Below are 21138 nucleotides of genomic sequence, written 5' to 3'. Positions count from 1 at the left end.
TTGACCCCTCCCCTGGGGGAGTGGTGAGCTGCAGACACAGCCGGTTTTCGGGGACCATTTGGTGGTTTAACCCCCCAGTCCAACTCCTTAGTGCTGAGTGTCCAGCAGGGAGGCACTGGGTCCCATTTTTAGAGTCTTTGGTCTGACTCGGCCGGGATTTGAACCCACGACCTTCCAGTCTCAGGGCGGACACTCTACCACAAGGCCACAAGAGCGTGCAGCTTTCACTAGAACAGCACCAGCAGGTGCCTTACCCAGAGTACAGCTTTGGAACAGATTGAAATAATGGAAATATCCAAACAGCATGTCTGCATCTCACCTACTTCACCCTAAGTGACTCTTCACTACCACCTGTCAGCGTGCACGTAAAAAAACGTGCATGAACAGTTTTGCTTCACAGGTTCACTGAGATCTACGATCTTAACATTTCCTGTAGGTCATGTACAGGTTTGCCCTTTGTTTGAAAAGCTGTCAATGTTTAAGATAAATAAACTAAACATTTCTCTCTTTAAAGTTCCCCTCCCATGAACATCCTGATTTTAGAGTTTTTATCATGTCTGTGTGTCATTTTTCTTCTTAAAGAGAACAAATGTAATCAGAACTGATTTCCGAGTATCCCTAGGTGTGAATGTGAGAGTGAATGTGTGTGATTGAGGCCCTGAGACAGACTGGCGACCTGTCCAGGGTGAACCCCGCCTTCACCCATCAGTAGCTGGGATAGGCTCCAGCACCCCCGAAAGGGAAGAAGCGGTCAGTGGATGGATGGATTTCTGAGTATTTCTCCTTTTAAACCAACCAAACTGTCTTGGACAGACTCTGTTTGAATGAATGATCTTCTTTCCATCAACAGCTCTGCTGCACATGCACTAAACCCTCATCTGTTCCTAGTGTCTAGTTCAGGTTCTGGAGAAGAGAAGATGGTATCTTCACATTGACTGCAGTCAAATGAGCCGCCGTTCACATTTCTGTGGTCAAATCAGCATCACTGGATTTTTGGTGTGAGTTTCATCCAATACTTACGGTAGCAGGACTGAGAACGCTGGAAAATCTCCACCAGACTCCACGGAGCTTCTTGATGTGACCACGGAAATGTGAACGGCGGCTCATTTGACCGCAGTTGGAAAGGATTGTAAATCAATGAAAGAGCATTTTGATGTTAGCTTTGATTATTTTATCAAGAACTCTGAGAAACCAATGATTGAATGTATTGATCACAGTCAATAAACATTGGAGAATTAGCTAAAAGAGTCTTTGGTGAACTGGAAGGAGAAAGACGTAAACGTGAGTAAACGAGTACTCGGATACTCGATAGCTCTACTGCGGTGTGAGACTTTAACTTGAAATGTTTAGGAGTGATAAGAAACAGTGAATCATTCATATTAGGAGACTCACACATGGAACTGCTGCCATTCAGAAACAACAAACCACATGCGGCTCCGAGTGTTTATTATGGATCCATCAGGATCAATCAAATGATTAGATATTGATTTAGAAAACAGAAAACTTTTCATAGTTTCTGATGAGTAGAAGTTAGTGTTAGCTGAGCTGTGGCTGCAGAGCTGACAGAGAGCCACACCCCCTCACCAAACAGGATACGCCCGCTTGTTTACTCCTCACAATCGAGAGCTGACAGAAAGGTCGGGGGGGCAGCGCTGCGGTCCCAGCGTTTGCTGGCTGCCTGATAAAACAGGGCTCTGCACCCCCCCCCGCTCGGCCCTGGCAGCCCCCCCTCTGCCCCAAACCCAGCGGGGGGACGACTGAGACAGCATCCAGGCCAAGACTTTGGGAATGAGCCGACAGGTTTCCGTCAGTCACATCTGCAGCGCTCTGCTCCTTTCCAGCAGCTCGCATCTTTGGATGTTCTTTGTTCTTTGCTGAACATAATTATCCTGAGGGGGGGGTTCCCCAGGAACAATGTTCTCAGACAAAATGCTAAATAAACGTTGTGTGTCTTCTAAGAAGAAAGAAAGCTGTGAATGGAGCGTTTTCTCCCTGCAGGTCTGACAGCAGCTCCTGCACCCTCTCAGCATGCAGACAATCAAAGCCCAAAAGTCCAAATAAGACGTTGACACGAAGCAGCGAGAGCAAAATACAGTCCTTGACACATAAGAGTGGAGGGCCTTTATTGTCAAGATTCAAATCTAAAGTTAAAGATCTTTGAAAAACCAGATTCTGATGTCTTTAAAATAGAAGAGGCACAAAGCAACCACAGGGGGGGATTGTGCAGCAGCCGCGGGGGGGTCACCGCAGCCTTTTGATGGCTGCTGGAGAGCGGCGTGATGGGAGCAGACAGAAACCTCTGGAGCTGCATCCACTTCCTGTGATCACACATAATACGCCTCAAAAGTGGATTTTCTTTTATTCTCCCGCATTCAACTGATCAATTGCACCCCCCCCCCCCCTCCAGTGTTTACATCAGATGTGGATCGCTGACAGCCCCGTCGGAGCTCTGCTGTCACATTGATTTATGGGAGCATCACAACACAAACTTGTCCAAACTGAAGCCGCGCTTCATTAATTAGTGAGCCGCAACTTTGAAGTTTCAGCGGGACGCGGCCGTGTGTGGGGGTGTGTGAGCGTGAGAGGGTGTGAGAGCGTAAGCGTGTGTGAGCGTGAGCGTGTGTGAGCGTGAGCGTGAACGAGCGTGTGTGAGCGTGGGGGTGTGAGAGCGTAAGCGTGTGTGAGCGTGAGTGAGCGTGTGAGGGTGTGAGCGTGAACGAGCGTGAGCGTGTGTGAGCGTGAGCGTGTGTGAGCGTGAGCGTGAACGAGCGTGTGTGAGCGTGAGCGTGAACGAGCGTGTGTGAGCGTGGGGGTGTGAGAGCGTAAGCGTGTGTGAGCGTGAGTGAGCGTGTGAGGGTGTGAGCGTGAACGAGCGTGCGCGTGTGTGAGTGTGAACGAGCGCGAGCGTGTGTGAGCGTGTGTGAGCGTGTGTGAGCGTGAACGAGCGTGCGCGTGTGTGAGTGTGAACGAGCGCGAGCGTGTGTGAGCATGTGAGGGTGTGTGAGCGTGAACGAGCGTGAGCGTGTGTGAGCGTGAACGAGCGTGAGCGTGTGTGAGCGTGAACGAGCGTGAGCGTGAGAGTGTGTGAGCGTGAACGAGCGTGAGCGTGAGAGTGTGTGAGCGTGAACGAGCGCTTGTGAGCGTGTGAGGGTGTGTGAGTGTGAATGAGCGTGAACGAGCGCGAGGGTGTGCGAGCGTGCGCGTGTGTGAGCGTGAACGAGCGCGTGTGAGGGTGTGAACGAGCGCGAGCGTATGCGAGCGTGAACAAGCGTGAACGAGCGCGAGCGTCTGCCTGCAACGGCCCTCTTCATGCCTTCCTGCTCTGAAAATGTGTTCATCAATCGTATGAATTTACAAAAATGATTGTTTGTCTTCGATGACTATTTAACACCAGAGATGCTTAAACACAAAATAACTTTTCAAGCGTCAACATGATAATTGCAGCTCATGAGCCGCTTTTCTCTATCAGAATCTGCTGGAATTACCGTTTTAACGGTTGAAAAGTTACAGTAAATCAGTCCGTCGTTAAAGGGTTAAACACACGAGGCGCTTCTGTGCTACAGACTAAAATAAAGAAACCGCACAGCTGTTAGCGCGCTCTCCTTATGTCACAACAGCTGGTTTCCATCAACAAACTTTATCAAAATTCAAGAAATCTCAAAAACACCGTTTTGCAATGGCGCACAGGGTACAGGCGGTCGCCTAGGTCACCGTATGCTGGAGGGGTCACCAAATTGCAATGATTTTTTTACAGTTTTACACACCTTACATTTGGTGTAAAAATGTTAAAGGAGGTGATGATTAAAACCCCGAGCCCCTCCATGCCTGACACACCCCCTGTAGGCCGGGGTGCGCGGTGTTTTCTGCTGCTGCTTTAAAACTTTAAGGATGAAAAAGCAGAAAAAAAGTCCTCAGGGAAAGCTTTAAGGTCAAAAGGTCAGAAAGAGGAGGAAAAATCGGACTCAAAGACGAGGTTTGTCTGGTTTATTCACCCCCCCATTTCGGCCGAAAAATACTCTTGTTTTTAGTCAGAAAAGAAGAATTTAAGTATCGATCTAGTTTATTTTTTTCTTTTCCTCTTTTTAACGCCTTAACAACAGAAATCTTTAAACCTTTAAACCTGAAACGCTGGAGAATCTGTTCCAACATCTACTATGCTGGGAGACGCTAATGTTAGCACAGTGGTTAGCACGGCTAATCTGCACTGAAAAGGTTGGGGGTTTGTGTCCCAACTAAAACATTTTTACATGATTATTATTTAACTCTTGAGGATTAGAATTGAATAAATCCTTATTGTAACATATTCCAGGCAGCTACAGTGGTTTTAAGGTGCTGGTGGAGGTGGTGGGACGCAGAAACCAGGTTTCGTCCAGGGCGCCATGCAGCCCAGGGCCTGATGACACTGTCTCCATTAAATCATAATTATGCGCATCAACACAGACAAACTGGCGTGAGAATGAACTGAAAACACGGCGACAGACGAGAACAGGTTTTGATTCAATGAGATCCACTGAAAGGAGCATTGGGGGACGTCACAGCAGTGGTACAGCTAGTCCAGTGGTCGCAGATGCACATGAGAAACCTGTTAAAAAGTAATCAGTCCAACAAGAAATCCTCTCTCCTGTTGGAAAACAGCACAAGACCCATTTACGTTTCCCTCACGCCACTATAACGCTCATCCCCATCAAAGGAGACGTCTGCGTCTTCTTCAGGAGTCAAAAGCGACAGATGAAGCGCTGAGGAAATCTCTGTTGGTGATTTTACAGAGGAGATGTGGATCTCATGATTCCATGTAATGATCCGTGACGCTGTAGGACCTCTCGCGGCGCCCGCTGCGCTCAGGATGGACACTTCCTACCAAATGTGTTTCCATTGTAGTTTTGTGAAAAATGTCTATTTCCATACGAACCTAAAACCACCTCCTCTTTAGTCTTTATGTTGATAAAAGAGAGTTTTAAAAAATGATGGTGTTTCCATAAAGAGAATTTATTATTGAAAATACAATTAGCTAAATTTCACAGTTAATGGAAACAGAGCTAATCACATTCCTCTTTTCCTTCGCTATGTCCAAATCCCCTCAGATGTAGATTCTCTAGAACCGTTTCCACTGAGCGGTCCGGTCCAGTAAACAGTAGTGCCGTACGGATCTATGTGTGTGCGTGTGTTGTGGTTGTTTATCTTCATCTCTACAGCCTGTTTAGATACAAAAACATGATCACATTTGTCAATCGCAGAGTTTTATTGTGAAAAAATGGTTATATTTTGAAAATAAACCAGATTTTCTCATGTATCTTGATGGAACTTCCTGCCAGAATTGACGTGGATCGCTCGTGGATCACATACAGAATAGACCAGACGGCGAAATGATCCGCTGCACGGCGCCAGCCTTCTGCGGAGGACCGCGGCGCCCCGTGTCACCAAGGGCGACCTTTGATGTGCAGGCGGCTCAGAAGAATCCCGCCGTGAAGACGAAAACAGAACCGCTAGCTTAGCGCTACACTGAAGCTTTCTAATGTCATCATCACTTTCTGCCAATCAGCAGGTGGAAACAGAGGCTCCGCCCAGACCGTCCTGTTCTATTTTTCTATGGGCCTACAACGGATGGGGGAGGTACAGGTCGGTCCATTTATCAGTGGAAACGCTGTAAATACTGGATCGAACCGGACCGTGCGGTACCAGAGTTCCAGAACTCTCCTTCATGTGGATTGTGAGGACAGGAGCTCATCTTCTGGTTGTATTAATAAGGGTCCAAAAGAACCAACAGAATCCGGCCTCAGAGAACAAATATGGCGCGTGAAAATTCATAGCCAGAAGTCCCTCCCCCTCCCGGAGCAGGCGCAACAAAAACATAGTTTACGGCTGAAGCCAATGGTTGGAAATCCTCGCCCGGATGCTTTAAGCTTTTGACCTTTCGTTTTTCAACCCTAATTTTCCGTTTTTTCCTCCGGGACCCTCGCTGTCAAAACCCTCATTTCTCCGGCGGTCAACGGTGGAGCGATAATGAACACTTGTGGAGTCGATGAACGTTCTCTGTCCCATCTGCAGCTCATCTTCACATTAAACTGTCAGTTACAGTTGATTCACATTTAAAAGCTTAAGTGCTAAAAAGTTTCTAAAACATTTCTGAAAGGGTTTCCCAAAGTTTGGGACATTTCTGCTTCCAGCTCCAGATTGATTCTGCCGCCATCCTGCGAGCGACCAGAGGCCTCTCAAGCCTTTTCATCAGAGAATCCGTCATGTTTTACTGCTTACTGTGATGTGTGACTTCAACCAGAACCTGAACCTGAATTCTCTGTCTGACCAACGTCTGGGACCGTCTGGACCAGAACTCGGCGGCCCACCTCTTTCGCCTGCTTGCCTCCTGCATGCTGCTGCTGCTGGAGAAGCTGCAGGTGGAGTTGTTCCTGCTGTTTCTTGTAAAACTCTTGAAGCTGCTGCTGCAGAACAAACAGAGACAGCACACGAGAGTCAGTCCACTTTAATCTTCAGCTGAGCATGATGGGAAAAGCCGACAGCTCAGGACTCCAGTGAGGACGGATGAGAGCTACCTGCTGCAACATGAGGGCCTGCTGCTGCTGCAGGAGAACCTGGAGCTGCTGAGGGCTCAGGACCTGCTGCTGGAGGATCTGCTGCATCTGCTGGGGGGTTATCACTTGAGGTGTCATCATAGCCACGGACACCTGCAGCAGGTAGAAACAGACCAACAGGAAGCATGTCCAGTTAAGAGAAATGTTTCATCAAGTTTTGCTTCTGTCACTCTCCTCACATCACAAACACACAATGCGTTTCATTAGGAGTGGATCTGTCGCGATGAACTGAGACCTGTGACAGCTGTGAGGATTCATTGACCTCTGAAGCTGAATGTTCTGGATTTGTGTCAAACTGAGGGAAAATGAAGCTGGACATTCAGTCAGTGAGAACCTCAGATTCAGAACGTTATCCTGGTGACAGTTTAAAGCTGTCTGCTACTGTCTGACTGCCATTGCTCCGCCCACACAAACACACCTGAGCACAGGTGTCACCTGTAACACACACATCACACGCGTGTCTGTGTGTGAGCTGTAGTACATTCTTGTGAGTGAAGGTTTTTGTTGCCAACAGGTATGTTTACCGGTCGATCTTCGTTCCAGTACTCACCTATGGTCATGAGCTCTGGGTCGTGACCGAAAGAACGAGATCCCGACTACAAGCGGCTGAAATGAGTTTTCTCCGGAGGGTGGCTGGACGCTCCCTTAGAGATAGGGTGAGAAGCTCGGTCACCCGGAGAGAGCTCGGAGTAGAGCCGCTTCTCCTCCGCATCGAGAGGAGCCAGTTGAGGTGGCTCGGGCATCTGGTCCGGATGCCTCCTGGACTCCTCCCTGGTGAGGTGTTCCGGGCATGTCCCACTGGGCGGAGGCCCCGGGGAAGACCCAGGACACGCTGGAGAGACTATGTTTCTCGGCTGGCCTGGGAACACCTCGGGGTCCCCCCAGAGGAGCTGGAGGAAGTGGCCGGGGAGAGGGAAGTCTGGGGATCTTTGCTTAGACTGCTGCCCCCGCGACCCGGTCCGGATGAAGCGGAGGAAGATGGATGGATGGATGGAGGTATGTTTGTAATATTTGAGTGTGAGGACAGGCCCCGCCCCTTTAGACTAACACCTATACCTGACAGGATAAACCTCCAGCAGCTCGTTTCTTCATGATTCTGGCCCGAGGTGGGTAAACTACGGCCCGGGGGCCACATGCTAGACTATTTGATCCACCAAATATATGAGAATAATAATAATCCTTCCATTCTTTATTTCCCTCTAAAAATAAACTGGGATCAGTTTAGGTGCAGAAAGTTTTTTCTTATTTTCTTTTTTTTTAACGTTTGTGTGTCAACAAAGCAGCATGAGAACGTCACGGTTTCCCTGAAGAACATCAGACAGAATGAGAACTAAAGTCACAGCTTTGAAATGAAGCCCCAGATGTTCCATAAATGTTCACATCCAAACATGTTTTCGTCCACATGTGATGATTGTCTGATTGCTTACTCAGCAATCACACTATAGTGATTCTCCTGCTCCTTTCTGAATGTTTTTCTGCAAATGAAAACTCAATCAAACTTTCAGAGATTTCATCATCTTGGTATCAAAACGTTCAGGACGTTACTGCTTAGATTTTTGGTTTTCATAAACTTTAGAGTTTTTGAAATATTGAGCAAAATATGACTCTTAGGAAATGAATGAGAAAGTCTTCAGGATTTCAACATTTTAAGTAGATTAATAACAAACCTTTAAATAAATTCATGGGCTGTTTTCATCTTTATAGTGATTTTTAAAAGATTTGGAGTTTAGCTCATATTTAAGCAACACTAAATATTTTTGCAAACTCGGCATGGATTAGGGATTTTTAAGCAATTTTACTACAATTTTTTCATAAATTTAGGCTAACCTCAGCGCTCTTTCAGAGTTCTTTAATGAAATTTCTACTCTTCTAGAAAATGTAACATTTTGCAAATAAATTTAGTATTTTAATCAAATCCCTTCAGCGATTAAAGTAAATTGTGTCAGTATTTCCAGCAAACAGCTTCAGCATCTTCAGCGACTTCTTTCAGGAAAGAGGTCATTTCATAGCTTCTCTCTCAGGAGGAGGATTACCCGAACACCCCACAGATCTGGTGCTGGTCCGGCCCTTCTGCTGGTTTTTGTCCCTCAAGTCCAAACGTTTGACCCCTCCCCCTTTCTAGCCCCTCCTACTTCTTATTCATCCTCCAACCTCCTTAACTCTCCTTTTTTCTCTTTTGTTCTCTCACCCTCATCTCTAACATCCGTCTCTCTCCTCCTTTTTCATCCAGTCCAACAAACACAGTGAACATAGATAAAGTTCCTCCTGGACTACAGAAGGGTTTATCTGAGCGTGCACCGCGCGTGTCAGACGATAATAGGTGAAATCGGTCTAGTTCCAGAGGCTTCAGCCTCGTGTTCCTGTGGATGTGAAGCCACCAGAACAACCCAACCGGCTCTGAAGTGACACGGAACAAACACGGAAATCTCTGATGATCTGCATTTGTTTTACAATCCTGGAGTGATGAAAGCTCGCGGCGCTTCCTGATGGATTTATGGTAAATACGTCAGACTAGAGAGACGGCTCGTGCACAACCATGCACGCAGGAATGTGTGTCCTTAACGCCGTCATCAGCGCTCTGTTCAGAGGAAGGAGGCGGAGCCACGCCACAGAATATGCCGGCTTTTAACAGACTCCCTGAAGAAAGGTGTGAGCGCTCGACTCTTCAAAACAAGTGACTTGTTGAGACACTAAAGATTTTGTTTCCGAATTTGAGGCTTTTATCCTCATTTTTATTCTTACTTTTTTAAGCTTTATTTCTAAACAACATATACAGCAGCGTGTACAACGAATCGCTGAATGAATCAATAATCGATTCCTAAAAATTTAGATTGATTTAGAATATAAAGCTAAAATTAGCTAGCTTGATGCTAACATATAGAGGGATTTCCCATAGAACGGCTAATGCTAACACTCGGTCGACCTAAACTTACATTCTGACTAAATGAACATCTTTATATGAACTTTACTAACTCTTTTAGGAAATATTTATGAAGTAATCATTTGAGTCTAAAATATCGTTTTTCCTCATTCTTTCTTCTTCTGGAATAAGCTGTAATGCTATAGCACGATCTCCACCTAGTGGTCAAACTGAAACGTCCTCCAGGAGAAGCAGAACAATGTTTCCAATGTTGATGATCTGAACATTTTAGTTAGAACTTCTCCTTTAGAGAATCCATGTAACTCTGGATGATGTTAACAATCTCATTATTTCACTGATACATTTACAGGATCTGGATCAGATTAATATCAATAGATTCAAATCATACAGTAGATTATTCATGTATTTCTAAACAAATGTGTGTAAATGTGTAAACTCAAAATTGAATTGAATGGATCAAAAGAATTGAAGAAAATCTGAATCTAATTGATCCAGGATCTCTTGAATCAAATCCAATCATTTCTGGAATTTAATATCAATCCCCAGACGTAGAAATGTCCCCAACAACAAAATCCCTTGTTACTAAAATGAAGTCCTGGTCCATGCTGTCGTCACAACAGTCCAAATGAAGTTCTCTTCTGAGATCTTGAGTGTTTTTCCAGTTTTACCATGAACATCGTTTCATTTTAGTCTCAGACGTCCCTCACAAATGACTGTCCGGTTTGGGAAACACATCAGAAAAACAAACAAATATTCCAAAACCACAGAAACAAAGTAACATGTTTATCTGTAGAGCGCCATCTATGGCGAGACACCAGAATTACAGGGAAAATAAAACTTTCATGAGAATTTTGGTGGGCCAAATTTAACAGCTAAAAGGGGCCACGTATGGCCCCTGGGCCGTAGTTTCATCATGCTGACATGAAGGAATGAACGAATGAATGAAGGAATGAACGAATGAATGAATGAATGAATTCATGGATGAATGAATGAAGGAATGAAGGAATGAATGAATGAATGAACGTAGGAACGAACGAATGAACGAATGAATGAAGGAATGAATGAATGGATGAATGAAGGAATGAATGAACGAATGAATGAATGAATGAACGAAGGAACGAACGAATGAAGGAATGAATGAAGGAATGAATGAATGAATGGATGAAGGAATGAATGAATGGATGAATGAAGGAATGAATAAATGGATGAACTAACGAACAAACGAATGAACGAACAAACGAATGAATGAATAAATGAACGAATGGATGAATGAATGAAGGAATGAAAGAATGAATGAATGGATGAACAAACGAACAAACGAACGAACGAATGAATGAATGAATGAATGAACAAATGAATGAATGAATGGATGAACAAACGAACGAACGAATGAATGAATGAATGAATGAATGAATGAACGAATGAATGAATAAATGAACGAATTAATGAATGAATTCATGGACGAATGAATGAAGGAATGAATGAATGACTGAATGAATGGATGAACAAACGAACAAACGAACAAACGAACAAACAAATGAATGAATGAATGAATGAACGAATGAATGAATGAACGAATGAATTCATGCAACCTGCAGACAGAAGTGAAAGCTTTCCGCTTGATTCTCAGGTGCCCAGCGTCCTCCCTCGTCCTCTCCACGTGTGCACACGCCGTGATCATGTGATCTTTGGAGGCCCACGCCCCCTTCAGACTGCATTACACAGTTTGATAGCCGACGATGGAGAACAAACTTTAAGTTATTGCTGAGGCTGGATTCGATTAGCCCATCTGAGTAGCTGTCAATTTCATTATGAATGAGTGGTAGAGCTGCTTTGATGTGATGCTCGGCAGCCTCCTACCTGAGCAGTTTATCCCATCACGGCTTCACGCTTGTCAGGAGAGTCTGCAGACAGGAGCTTCCTCTGAGCTCTGGAGCTCTTACACATCCTCATTTTATTACCCATTACTACTGAGGTCATTAGCAGCGAGAGGGATTGTCCGCTTTTTAACCTATTGATCAGAGTAACTACCACCATTTAATCCTGTGCTGAGGAGGGAAAGAAGAAAGTCTGCCGGAGACGGGGTCTCCCGAGTTGAAGGGCAGCGGCAGCACTTTAATGGAAACGTATGGCTGCGGCCGCTCCATCACGCCATTTACCGCAAACACAGGACGCCAGTCTCCATTTAGAGCGCTCCCTCCCTGCAGGATAGCATCACGACTCTGGATGATCCAGAAAATGTGAAGATGGTCTAACAGGGGAGTGGTAGTGAGCTAATGAGTGAGGGGTCGGCGGCGCGGCGCCGGCTCTAATCTATTCCACCGTGATGAGCTGTGAACGAGAGGACATTCTGAGGATGCCAGAAATAGCTGACGTTTATGAATTTCAGAAAGGTTAGGCTTTCTCCGGGTTCCTCTCATACATAAACATTCCCCCACAGCTGCAGGCGGAGCGTCAAGCCACGGGCCCGGCGGCCAACGCGCACGGAGCAGACCGCCGTTTTAGATTCAAACATGCAGGAGTCGGTACAGATGGAACCCTCTGTGGAGGATCTGATGAAGATACTTAGAGGAACGTAGCACCAGAATCACCAGGAAGTCTTCTCTGTTCCGGGACGTAAAAACTATCTGAGGAAAATGCCGTTTGTGTTAAAGATCCCAAAACACAACGGAAAAATCTTCATTTATCTGGACCAGAGGGGTCCGACTCAATCACACCGCGGGACAAAATCTGAAACACACCTTAGGTCACGGATAAACACCAATGAACACTCTAACATGACATTTTTAGAACTGTAACTTTTTAACATAATTCTGATTAATAAAAGTCAGGATTATTATTTCAGAATAAATCAACTTAAACCTTAAATAACTTTAATATTTTACTCTCCATAAAATCTATTTTGTCAAAATTATACAAGTTAGAAATGAGCTCAAGATAACATCGGGTCATTAATAACAATAGAATGATCTGGAGGGCCGGATCTGGCCCCCGGGCCGTGACAGTGTTTTATACGTTCCATTTCATCTCTATCCTTGTTAAAAAAGTTTTATGAATTCATTTCAAATACATCTGTGTGTTCTGTCTCTCTTATTGTCTCTACTTTCACTAACTGTCTGGGGTTTGTTTTGGTTTGTTTGTTTTCTGTTCAGTTTTTGTTTGATTTTCTCAAATGTGTTTATTTAAAGTAGAATGTCATGTTGGGTATGGGTGGATCTGCAGAGGCTGTGCTGCTGTGTGTGTTCAATCTCAGTACCGTTTGGTTTGGTTATTATTTCTCTACACGGAGGACCCCCTTGAAAACGGGATGTTCCACCTCTAGAGTTGATCCTCCCTCTCTAGTTTAAACCTGTACATAAAACAGGACATTAAAACCCAAATACCATTGATTCTGCTTATGCATGAGGTCTGCTTCGATGGGCATCGTTCCTTGGATTCCTCACTGCTGTGAATCGGATCCAAAACTCTGTCGTGAGCAAAATAATATCTGCTTCAAATCTTTGAAATAACAAACAGATCTTATAGAAAATTACATTTTGTTTATCAATATTTTACTCTGGAGGATTCATAGATCTGTTTGGTGTAATGACAGCAGATAAACTTTATTTTCTATTTACAGTTTTAATCTGACTGAATACATTTAAATCAATGCTAAAAAATATAAACATTTTCTTTAAAGGATAAAAATTATTTTTTTTCAGCCGTTGATGTAATTTGAGGGTAACAGAGACTGTTCAGCGTTTGAGTCTCGGTAGAGACTCTATGACAGATCTGTTGATTTGACTGAAAGAATCTAGACCACACGTGTCAAAGTCGGCCCGGGGGCCGGATCCGGCCCTCTGGGTAATTCTATCCGGCCCTCCAGATCATTCTATTGTTATTAATGACCCGATGTTATCATGAGCTCATTTCTAACTTGTAGAATTTTGAAAAAATATATTTTTATAGAGAGTAAAATATTGAAAGTTATTTAAGGTTTAAGTTATTTATTCTGGAATAATATTCCTGTATTTTTATTATTCAGAATTATGTTAAAAAGTTACGGTTTTAAAGTTTAGTTTTAGAGAGTTCAATAAATGTTTATCCGTGATCTAAGGTGTGTTTTAGATTTTTTCCTCCTGTGTGACTGCGTTTGACCTCCTGCTCTTGACCAATCAGCATGAACCCTCTCGTCTGTGATTGGCTGTTTGGTGGCACAAATTTGACATTAAACTGAAAGTTATGAACGCAAACTCAAAGATGGGGAGAAAGTGAGATGAGACGAAAACAACACTGAAAACATCTGAGCTCCAAACGCAAAAATGTTTTTCAAAACAAACATTTAATTAGTTTATTCACTTTGAAAGTTTTGTTTTTAAAATGGAAGATTTTATTTGTAATTTGGGAAATGTTGAGCTTAAAACTGCGACTTTATCCCTTCAGATAAAGCAGACGCAGGCCTCTAAATGAAAGAACCAACACAGTCTTTGAAATACACAGAAAATCCGAAGAGTTAAAAGAATAAAACGTATCAAAGATGTTTTACATAAAAAATGAGCTGTAATGAACCGCCGGAGCGTTCATGGAGCGTCGGCGTCCGCACGCCAGAGACGGAGTGAGCGCCGTAATCTAGTGACCCCAAACCAAAAATAATCAAGATTAACAGCATTTAAAATGCCTCAAGTGCTTTTATTCAATGTTTTTCCTAAATTGTCTTTTCTTCTTCAACCCGTGTGCTACCAGCTGCAGCTCAGGAATCTTTTTCTTCTGTTACACTAACGAGGAACATGACCCTGAGACTGGAGGAGAACTGTCAACTGTTCCTCCGTCTCCATAGAAAAAGCTGGAATAAAGGGAGAGTGAGCGTCTGCGAGAGCGCCGCCGTCATTCACGCTGCACTAACGGAGCTGCACCGGCGGAATAAGAAGCCAGCGATCAAATTTTCATCCGTGCACCCTGGGGTCAGCTTGTTTTCCAGGAGCATCAAATGGAATAGAAGAGTCAAAAAGCCCCAGAGAAGCCCCAGAGTCCGGTCCGTTTGAAGCTGCGGTTCTAGTCTGGCCTGCTGCGGCGCCGACAGACCACGGCCCGACCCGACGAGGATCTCCTCCACTGAGCCTCCGGTGAACATCGTCAGCTGCTGACGCGACGGAAGGATTCATTCTCTGGTCCCCGACTCGGGGGTGGGGAGGACTCCATCCGGATTTCATCCGGATTCTCAGCGTCTCCAACAACCAAAACGCCGTCAACACTTCCTGAAATCAGGAGCGAAAACCAGCAGGAAAATCATCAGATTCAGGAAGAATCCACGTCCAGGACGATTCCGTCCTCGTCTTCCCAAATCCAGACGCTTCAAAAATAACCACAGCGGATTAAACGGGATATTTGGTCTTTTCCAGTCAGGAATAGACGTGTGTGAAAGCAGCACAAGAAAAACTCAAGTTGAAATCACAATTTCATCAAGTCCACGTTATAAATAAACCGATTTTCCCTCAGACTTAAAGTAAATGTTGGAATTGAAAAGCTGGATTTTAATCCAACAATGAGAGTTAATAGGACGGGGGGGGGGTCATGTTAAAGGACGCCGGGGGGCGGAGGTCGACCGTTCTGCCGCCTCAGTGGATTCCCTCCAACACGCCGTCTAAGTGTGGTTATTCAGTCCTGGTGAAACGTGGTTTAAGCAGAAAGATCTTTGATATTTTCGTCTTCAGTCCTCGCCCTGCTCCAGCTGTAACACCTCAGAGGAACCTCTCACTTTTACAAGCGTCCCAACAGTTTGCGCCCCGCTCCAGCGCTCGCCGTCTTCTCCTTCATGCTCGTCTCACACCGGCGGTCCACAGTTCAGCGGCTCCACGCCGCCACGCAACACTGCACATTTTCTGCAGCGTTATTGGACTGAGTTGAGATTTAATTAAGATCACGGCTTTAAAATCCCTTTCAAATGAAACCAAAGTCAAAAGACAAAAGCTGACACGTCCTCCCACAAACCGCCTCCATTCTGTGCACCGATAATCCTGTTTCCACACAAACGACGGCGTGCTTACATGCTGTTGTGTGGTGCGACCCGTGTGTTAAAGGTGTGCGTCTGAGCGGACGGTTCCCCTGGAACAGAACAGATCTCCATTTCTGGATCCGTGTCTCAACAACGCCTCAGTGTTCTGTTTGGACGGGAGAACGTCAGAATCTCGTCTCCTTCAACACGTTATTAGTGAAGCTGCTGCAGCTGAAACTGACAGAAACTCACAAACTATTCCTGCTTCTCCCGGTTTTCCCGGTTTTCCCGTGCAGCGGTCCGCTCCAGCTGGAGGGTGAATCCCGGTGCCCCCCCCATGTGTACGGCTAATATCTGGTCATGATTTAGAAATGAGGGTGCTGCAGCTCCCGCCTTGACAGGCCGCCGCACAAATACTGCTGCTGCCTGAAAGGCTAACGCTCCACTAATGAACAATAAATCAACTCTGATTACAAACTGTCAACCAATCAGCTGCACTCCAGCAAACCGCACGGCTGCTCGCCGTTAGGCTGAAGCCGGGCCCGTTCGGTTCTGCTCCTTCAGGCCCGGCTCGCTCAGAAAATACTGAGACGTGCACGGAGAGCACAGCGCTGAGCTGAGAGGACGAGAAGCAAAGAGGGAAGAAAGAGACGTGAACTTTGTGAGGGTGGTCACAGAGGTCATCTCATTTAGGACTATCTGATCTTACAGGAGAAAAGAAAGAAATCAGCTGTGGAAGATCTACGGAGGCCCAACATCAGGTAATCAGATCAGATAATCTGAGTGCATAAAGTCATCCAGATCAGGTAATCTGACTCCATAAAGTCATCCAGATCAGGTAATCTGACTCCATAAAATCCTCCAGATCAGGTAATCTGACTCTATAAAATCCTCCAGATCAGGTAATCTGACTCCATAAAATCCTCCAGATCAGATAATCTGACTCCATAAAATCCTCCAGATCAGGTAATCTAACTCTATAAAATCCTCCAGATCAGGTAATCTGACTCTATAAAATCCTCCAGATCAGGTAATCTGACTCTATCAAAACCTCCAGATCAGGTAATCTGGGTCTAGAATAGAAGCAGGAGTTAGAGTGACGCGGTCGTTTGTGGTGCCGGTTCAGACGTGGAGCAGATAATTTCAGACTACGGCAGCCTGCAAGTGCAGAAGTTTGACCTCTTTTCCTAAACGGACAAAATCAAATCTACACAGCAGCACGATTCAGAGGAAACACAAAAACAAAACCAGCTGTAAATATTTCAAAGCTTTCCTCTGGTCATAACCTCAGAACTTTAGCAGCTCCAGAGTTCAACAAACTACAGCAAAACCAAAACACTGAAGATGAAAAGTCTCTTAACACAAAAGTGTTTCTGACAACAAACAGATGAAATTGACAATAAAACCTTCAGAAACGGTTTCTAGAGACTTCTGCAGCATCTGTCCGTCAAAGCTGAACTCTCAACACTTCAGAGTCAAAAGCTCAGAAGATTCTTCTCAACAGACAGAAACCAGAAACCAGAAAACTAACCAGTTAAAGTCAGAAGATCCACAGCAGAAAAACAAACGTCAAGAATCAGAGAAATCCAGCAAATTGACAAACCTGACAAACTCCATTTAGCTGGCAGGGTAAACAGAGCGCCGGGCCGCGCGGCGAGGAGTGAAGCAGAGCGGAGAGTGAGCCGGCGGAGAAAGAGAGAAAGTGACGGCGTGGGGGGAGAGCGGCGGGGCGCTGTGGCGGGGCGCTGTGGCGCTGCCGAGCCTTCCTCAGGATGCAGACGGATCGCAGACCCAGGCTGCTGACAAGATACCAAACTACCCAATCAACCACGCCCTTCTCCACCAATCACAACGCGCCTCTAAACATCAGTTCAGCACAATAGAGAGCGGATCGCAGGTGAAACTCTGGTGTGTGTGTGTGGGGGGGGTGGGGGGGGGCTCTATTCAAGGGAAAAGTGTACGGCTGTTAACCTCTGACCTCTGAGGGGATCTGTCCAACAGGAACAAAGGCAGCGCAGAGAAGAGAAGGAATGTAAGGAGACACACAACACAAACATAATGCAAAAGAAGAGACGGAATTTAATGAAACAAAACAAACAACACAAACAACACAAATACAACACAAACACAATGCAACACAACAGAAGAGACAAAATTTAAGGAGACAACACAACAAAACAAATCAGTAGAAACGGAGTTTAATGAAACAACACAGCACAAAGACAACACAACACTAACACAACACAAACACAACATAATGCAAAAGAAGAGACGGAATTTAAAGAAAAACAAAACAAACAACACAAACACAACACAACTCTAACACAACACAAACACTAACACAACACAAACACAACCCCAACAACCACAACTCTCTGCAGAGCTTTCAGGTATTTGGGAGTTTTGTTCTTCTAAAAATATAAGTTGACTTTTCTTTGCTCGTCTCATCTTCATGTTTGTTTATTTGTCTGCAGTCAAGCTGCAACACAAAACTATTGGTAATGAAAAAGGTCAAGTGGTAAAGAAGTTAAAAACCAATAAAAAGTATGTGATTAAAAAACAGGTAAAGTGGAACAATAAAAAAGCCGAAACACAACAAAATGGAATAAATCATATTTTTTTACATTTCTATCTAAAAAATCAACCTGTAGTAAATCAAACTTCACTTTTATGAGAACTAAGAGAAAACAAATCCTAAAGAGAGCAATGAGCTGTCATGACACACCAAACCCTTTGAAAGGCACAAGTTCAGTAAAGAGACATATATGATCCTGCCACCTACTGGAGGTCCAGATGAACATCTAAACAGGTTTTGTTTCAGAGATGTCAGCGAGCCTTTCCTTCAGAAGATATGGTCATAACTCCTCAGATAAACGGCTGTGAAGGATGGAGATGTTTCTCTGGTAAAATAATCTAAAGCAGCCTCCATCTCATCTGCTAAGAACTAACCGTGAGCTGCCGGACCATCTGACCCACATCAATTATTGACTGGGACACCTCAAGTGTCAGGAGTGACAATTTCAATACATTTTAGAGTGAATAATGAAGTAGAAAAAAGAGGACTTTTATTTTCTATCTGACAGCTCATGTGAAGACAATGACAGGCGTGCACATACATGTACAGCGCGCACACGCTTCAGCACTCGTGCACAAAGTGGTTTCGGCTGCGGCCAGACTCCTCTCCCTCAACACTCTCCCTCGGGTGGCATGTCGGCATATTCTCAATAAAACACCTTCTTAGCAGTAATAGGCCACTGTTCTCATTTCAACGCTCCCAAAGGCCTCATGATAAATTTAGCAGACATACAGTTTAAGCCTCTCCTCTCACACAGCTTTTCTAATCCATTGCCTTTGTGCTTGTAACAGTGAAAATAATTACACATGTGTCAATGTGATAAAAACGACACACAGCCTTTTTTAAGAAATAAACGGAGAAACATCAATAGTCTTCTATTGGTCTCCCTGGAGGCGGTTTACAGAGAGAATGAAGCGACTCGTGACAGAGTGGATGACTGTAAAATACTCCCGCTTTCTGCCTCAGTTACAGTGTAAGTATGAGTTAATGTCTAGTCTGGCCCAGGCGGCACTTCAACGCTGCACGGTGAATATGGTAACAAGGCATTTCACCGAATGGTACAACAGGAAACTAAACCACACTCAGTCGTTTTCTTGAAAGAGGAAAAGAAAAGCAACACTCGACCTGTTTGGGCGTGGGAATATATTTGACACAAACATATATTTTTAACTCAGACTGAAGGATATTGTGGTATCATGTCATCACCTGACTGTTCCTCCTGGTCTATTCTACAAGTTTGTCCTTTTACCTTTAAGTCTTGCATTGTGAAACAGACTGCTTAGAAATCTGTCTTTGCAATTTTTTCCTGGTGTGATATGTCAGCTATAATGTTACAGGACTTGTGTTTTCTAGTGTGGTCTGCACTGAGTCAAAGCAGGAGGCTTTTTGGCTTTGAGAAATGTCAATTTGAGGAGGTGGGGGAATTTCTGACTCGTCTTCTTTCACATCTGATTCAGCCCCGCTTTTAACCAAATATGATATTTATTCAAAGGAAGTAGGTGCTGCATAACTGTAGCATTCATCAACATAAATGCATTTAATCTGAAACTCATTCATTTTTTATTATCTACTAACATTCAATGCTTTTCAATCAGCTCTCACACACAAACATATATTTATATGCATTGTTTCAGGGCCACATGTGATTAGTGTATTACAAGACAACAACAAACAGAAATTGGGGAAAAAAACAAAAAAACTTTTATTTAATTGCTAATAAGCAAGTAATAATGAAGAAAAACCTTCCAGTTGTCTAATACTAAGTCTGGTGTAACGTAATAAACCAAATAACAAATCCCTCTTAAATTTAGCACAACGATTGTTAACACTTTCAATTTCAACATGCTGGCATCCACAGTAGGGATGCAACAGAACTTGGGAACACGCCCCCAATAACCACTGGTATGGTGAGCGAGGCAGCAACTGACCTGAAAGACAAGATCATGTCTGAATGAACACCAGACAACCCCGACACCAACTACAATGGATAAATGAAGGACCACCTGAAAGTCTCCTGGAAACTGTGAATGAAGCATTGAGGACAATTCCTACCACAACAATCACAGACACCAATGAACTGGTTTACACTACAGCAGCAGGGATCCTTGAAATGCTTGGTTATAAGAGCAACCACAACAATGCTCACCATGGAAGCAATGGTTGGAGGCTAAAATCAAGACAGATCCGAGGAAAGTGAGTCAGTTGACAGAAGCCCAGAGAGGTGCAATGAAAAAGCAAGTGCCTGAGATACAGCCAATGCCCATACCTGAAGCACTGGAAACTGCCAAACAAAGGCTCCTGGCCTTGAGCAGCTGCCTAAAGATATACACTAGAGACGATGAAGCCAGACGGATAAACGGGCTGTTCACAAATCAGCCTGTAAAAGTGTACGCTCAGTGGAAGGGTCAGAGCAGCAGAACAGACCCACCAAGACTGGAGAATGAACGGTACTGTAAAGGATATAAGAGAAAGAGACAGCACATAACAGCAATGCTCAATGGCTGGCCTCTCTGAGGACAGAACATAGCAACCTCCCTGAACAGAACTCAGTAACCATCACAGTGGCAGACATCCGAGACAGAGTCTCAGGTATGAAGAACTGGACAGAACCGGGCCCTGACATGATACACGCCTACTGGCTTAAGAAACTCACGGCACTCCACGAGCGCCTGGCAGCACAAATGAACCAGATGCTAATAGATGGGTCTCACTCTGAATGGCTAACAGAAGGGTGAATGATCCTGATCCAGAAGGATCCCTCAATGGGTGCAGTCCCATCCAACTACCGGCCAATAACCTGTCTCTCCACAACATTGAAGCTCATGTCAGGCATCATTGCAACCAAAATACACATGGATCAATTCATGAGCAACACATGGGCATTGGTAGAGATCCCAGAGCCAAACACCAACTCCTGGTTGACAGAACAGTCACACAAGACTGCAGGTCACGACACACCAACCTGTGCACAGCCTGGATTGATTAGAAGAAAGGCTCTGACTCAATGCCACACATCTGGATCGCTGAATGCGATCCGGGTGTGTGGCAGGACTACCGGCCCAGTTCTGGGTGACTGAGGTGGGTCACCCGGCGGGCAGATTTCCTTGATCTGCTATCCCATGTG

The 21138-nt window shown here is 44.7% G+C and overlaps 1 protein-coding gene across 15 annotated transcripts in view; it reads right to left on the bottom strand.

Moving 5' to 3' along the window:
* foxp1b (forkhead box P1b) overlaps positions 1-21138 on the bottom strand; it is a 179803-nt gene that overhangs the window by 40518 nt on the left and 118147 nt on the right. For 13 of the 15 annotated variants that reach the window (XR_004947971.1, XM_036212113.1, XM_036212109.1 and 10 more), the window contains 2 exons: positions 6549-6680; positions 6342-6437 (listed from right to left, as the gene is read on the bottom strand). Coding sequence is in view for 14 of the 15 variants with exons in the window: in XM_036212113.1 (XP_036068006.1) it covers positions 6342-6437; positions 6549-6680 (228 nt within the window). In the remaining variant the exon portion in view is untranslated. Of the gene's footprint in view, positions 1-6341; positions 6438-6548; positions 6681-17042; positions 17192-21138 lie in introns of those variants that run through there. The other 2 variants (XM_024270021.2, XM_024270019.2) reach the window with 2 other exon arrangements.

This window comes from Oryzias melastigma, linkage group LG5 (genome assembly GCF_002922805.2).
Source record: "Oryzias melastigma strain HK-1 linkage group LG5, ASM292280v2, whole genome shotgun sequence".
Classification (NCBI taxonomy): domain Eukaryota; kingdom Metazoa; phylum Chordata; class Actinopteri; order Beloniformes; family Adrianichthyidae; genus Oryzias; species Oryzias melastigma.
This window is presented reverse-complemented; position numbering and strand designations above follow the sequence as displayed.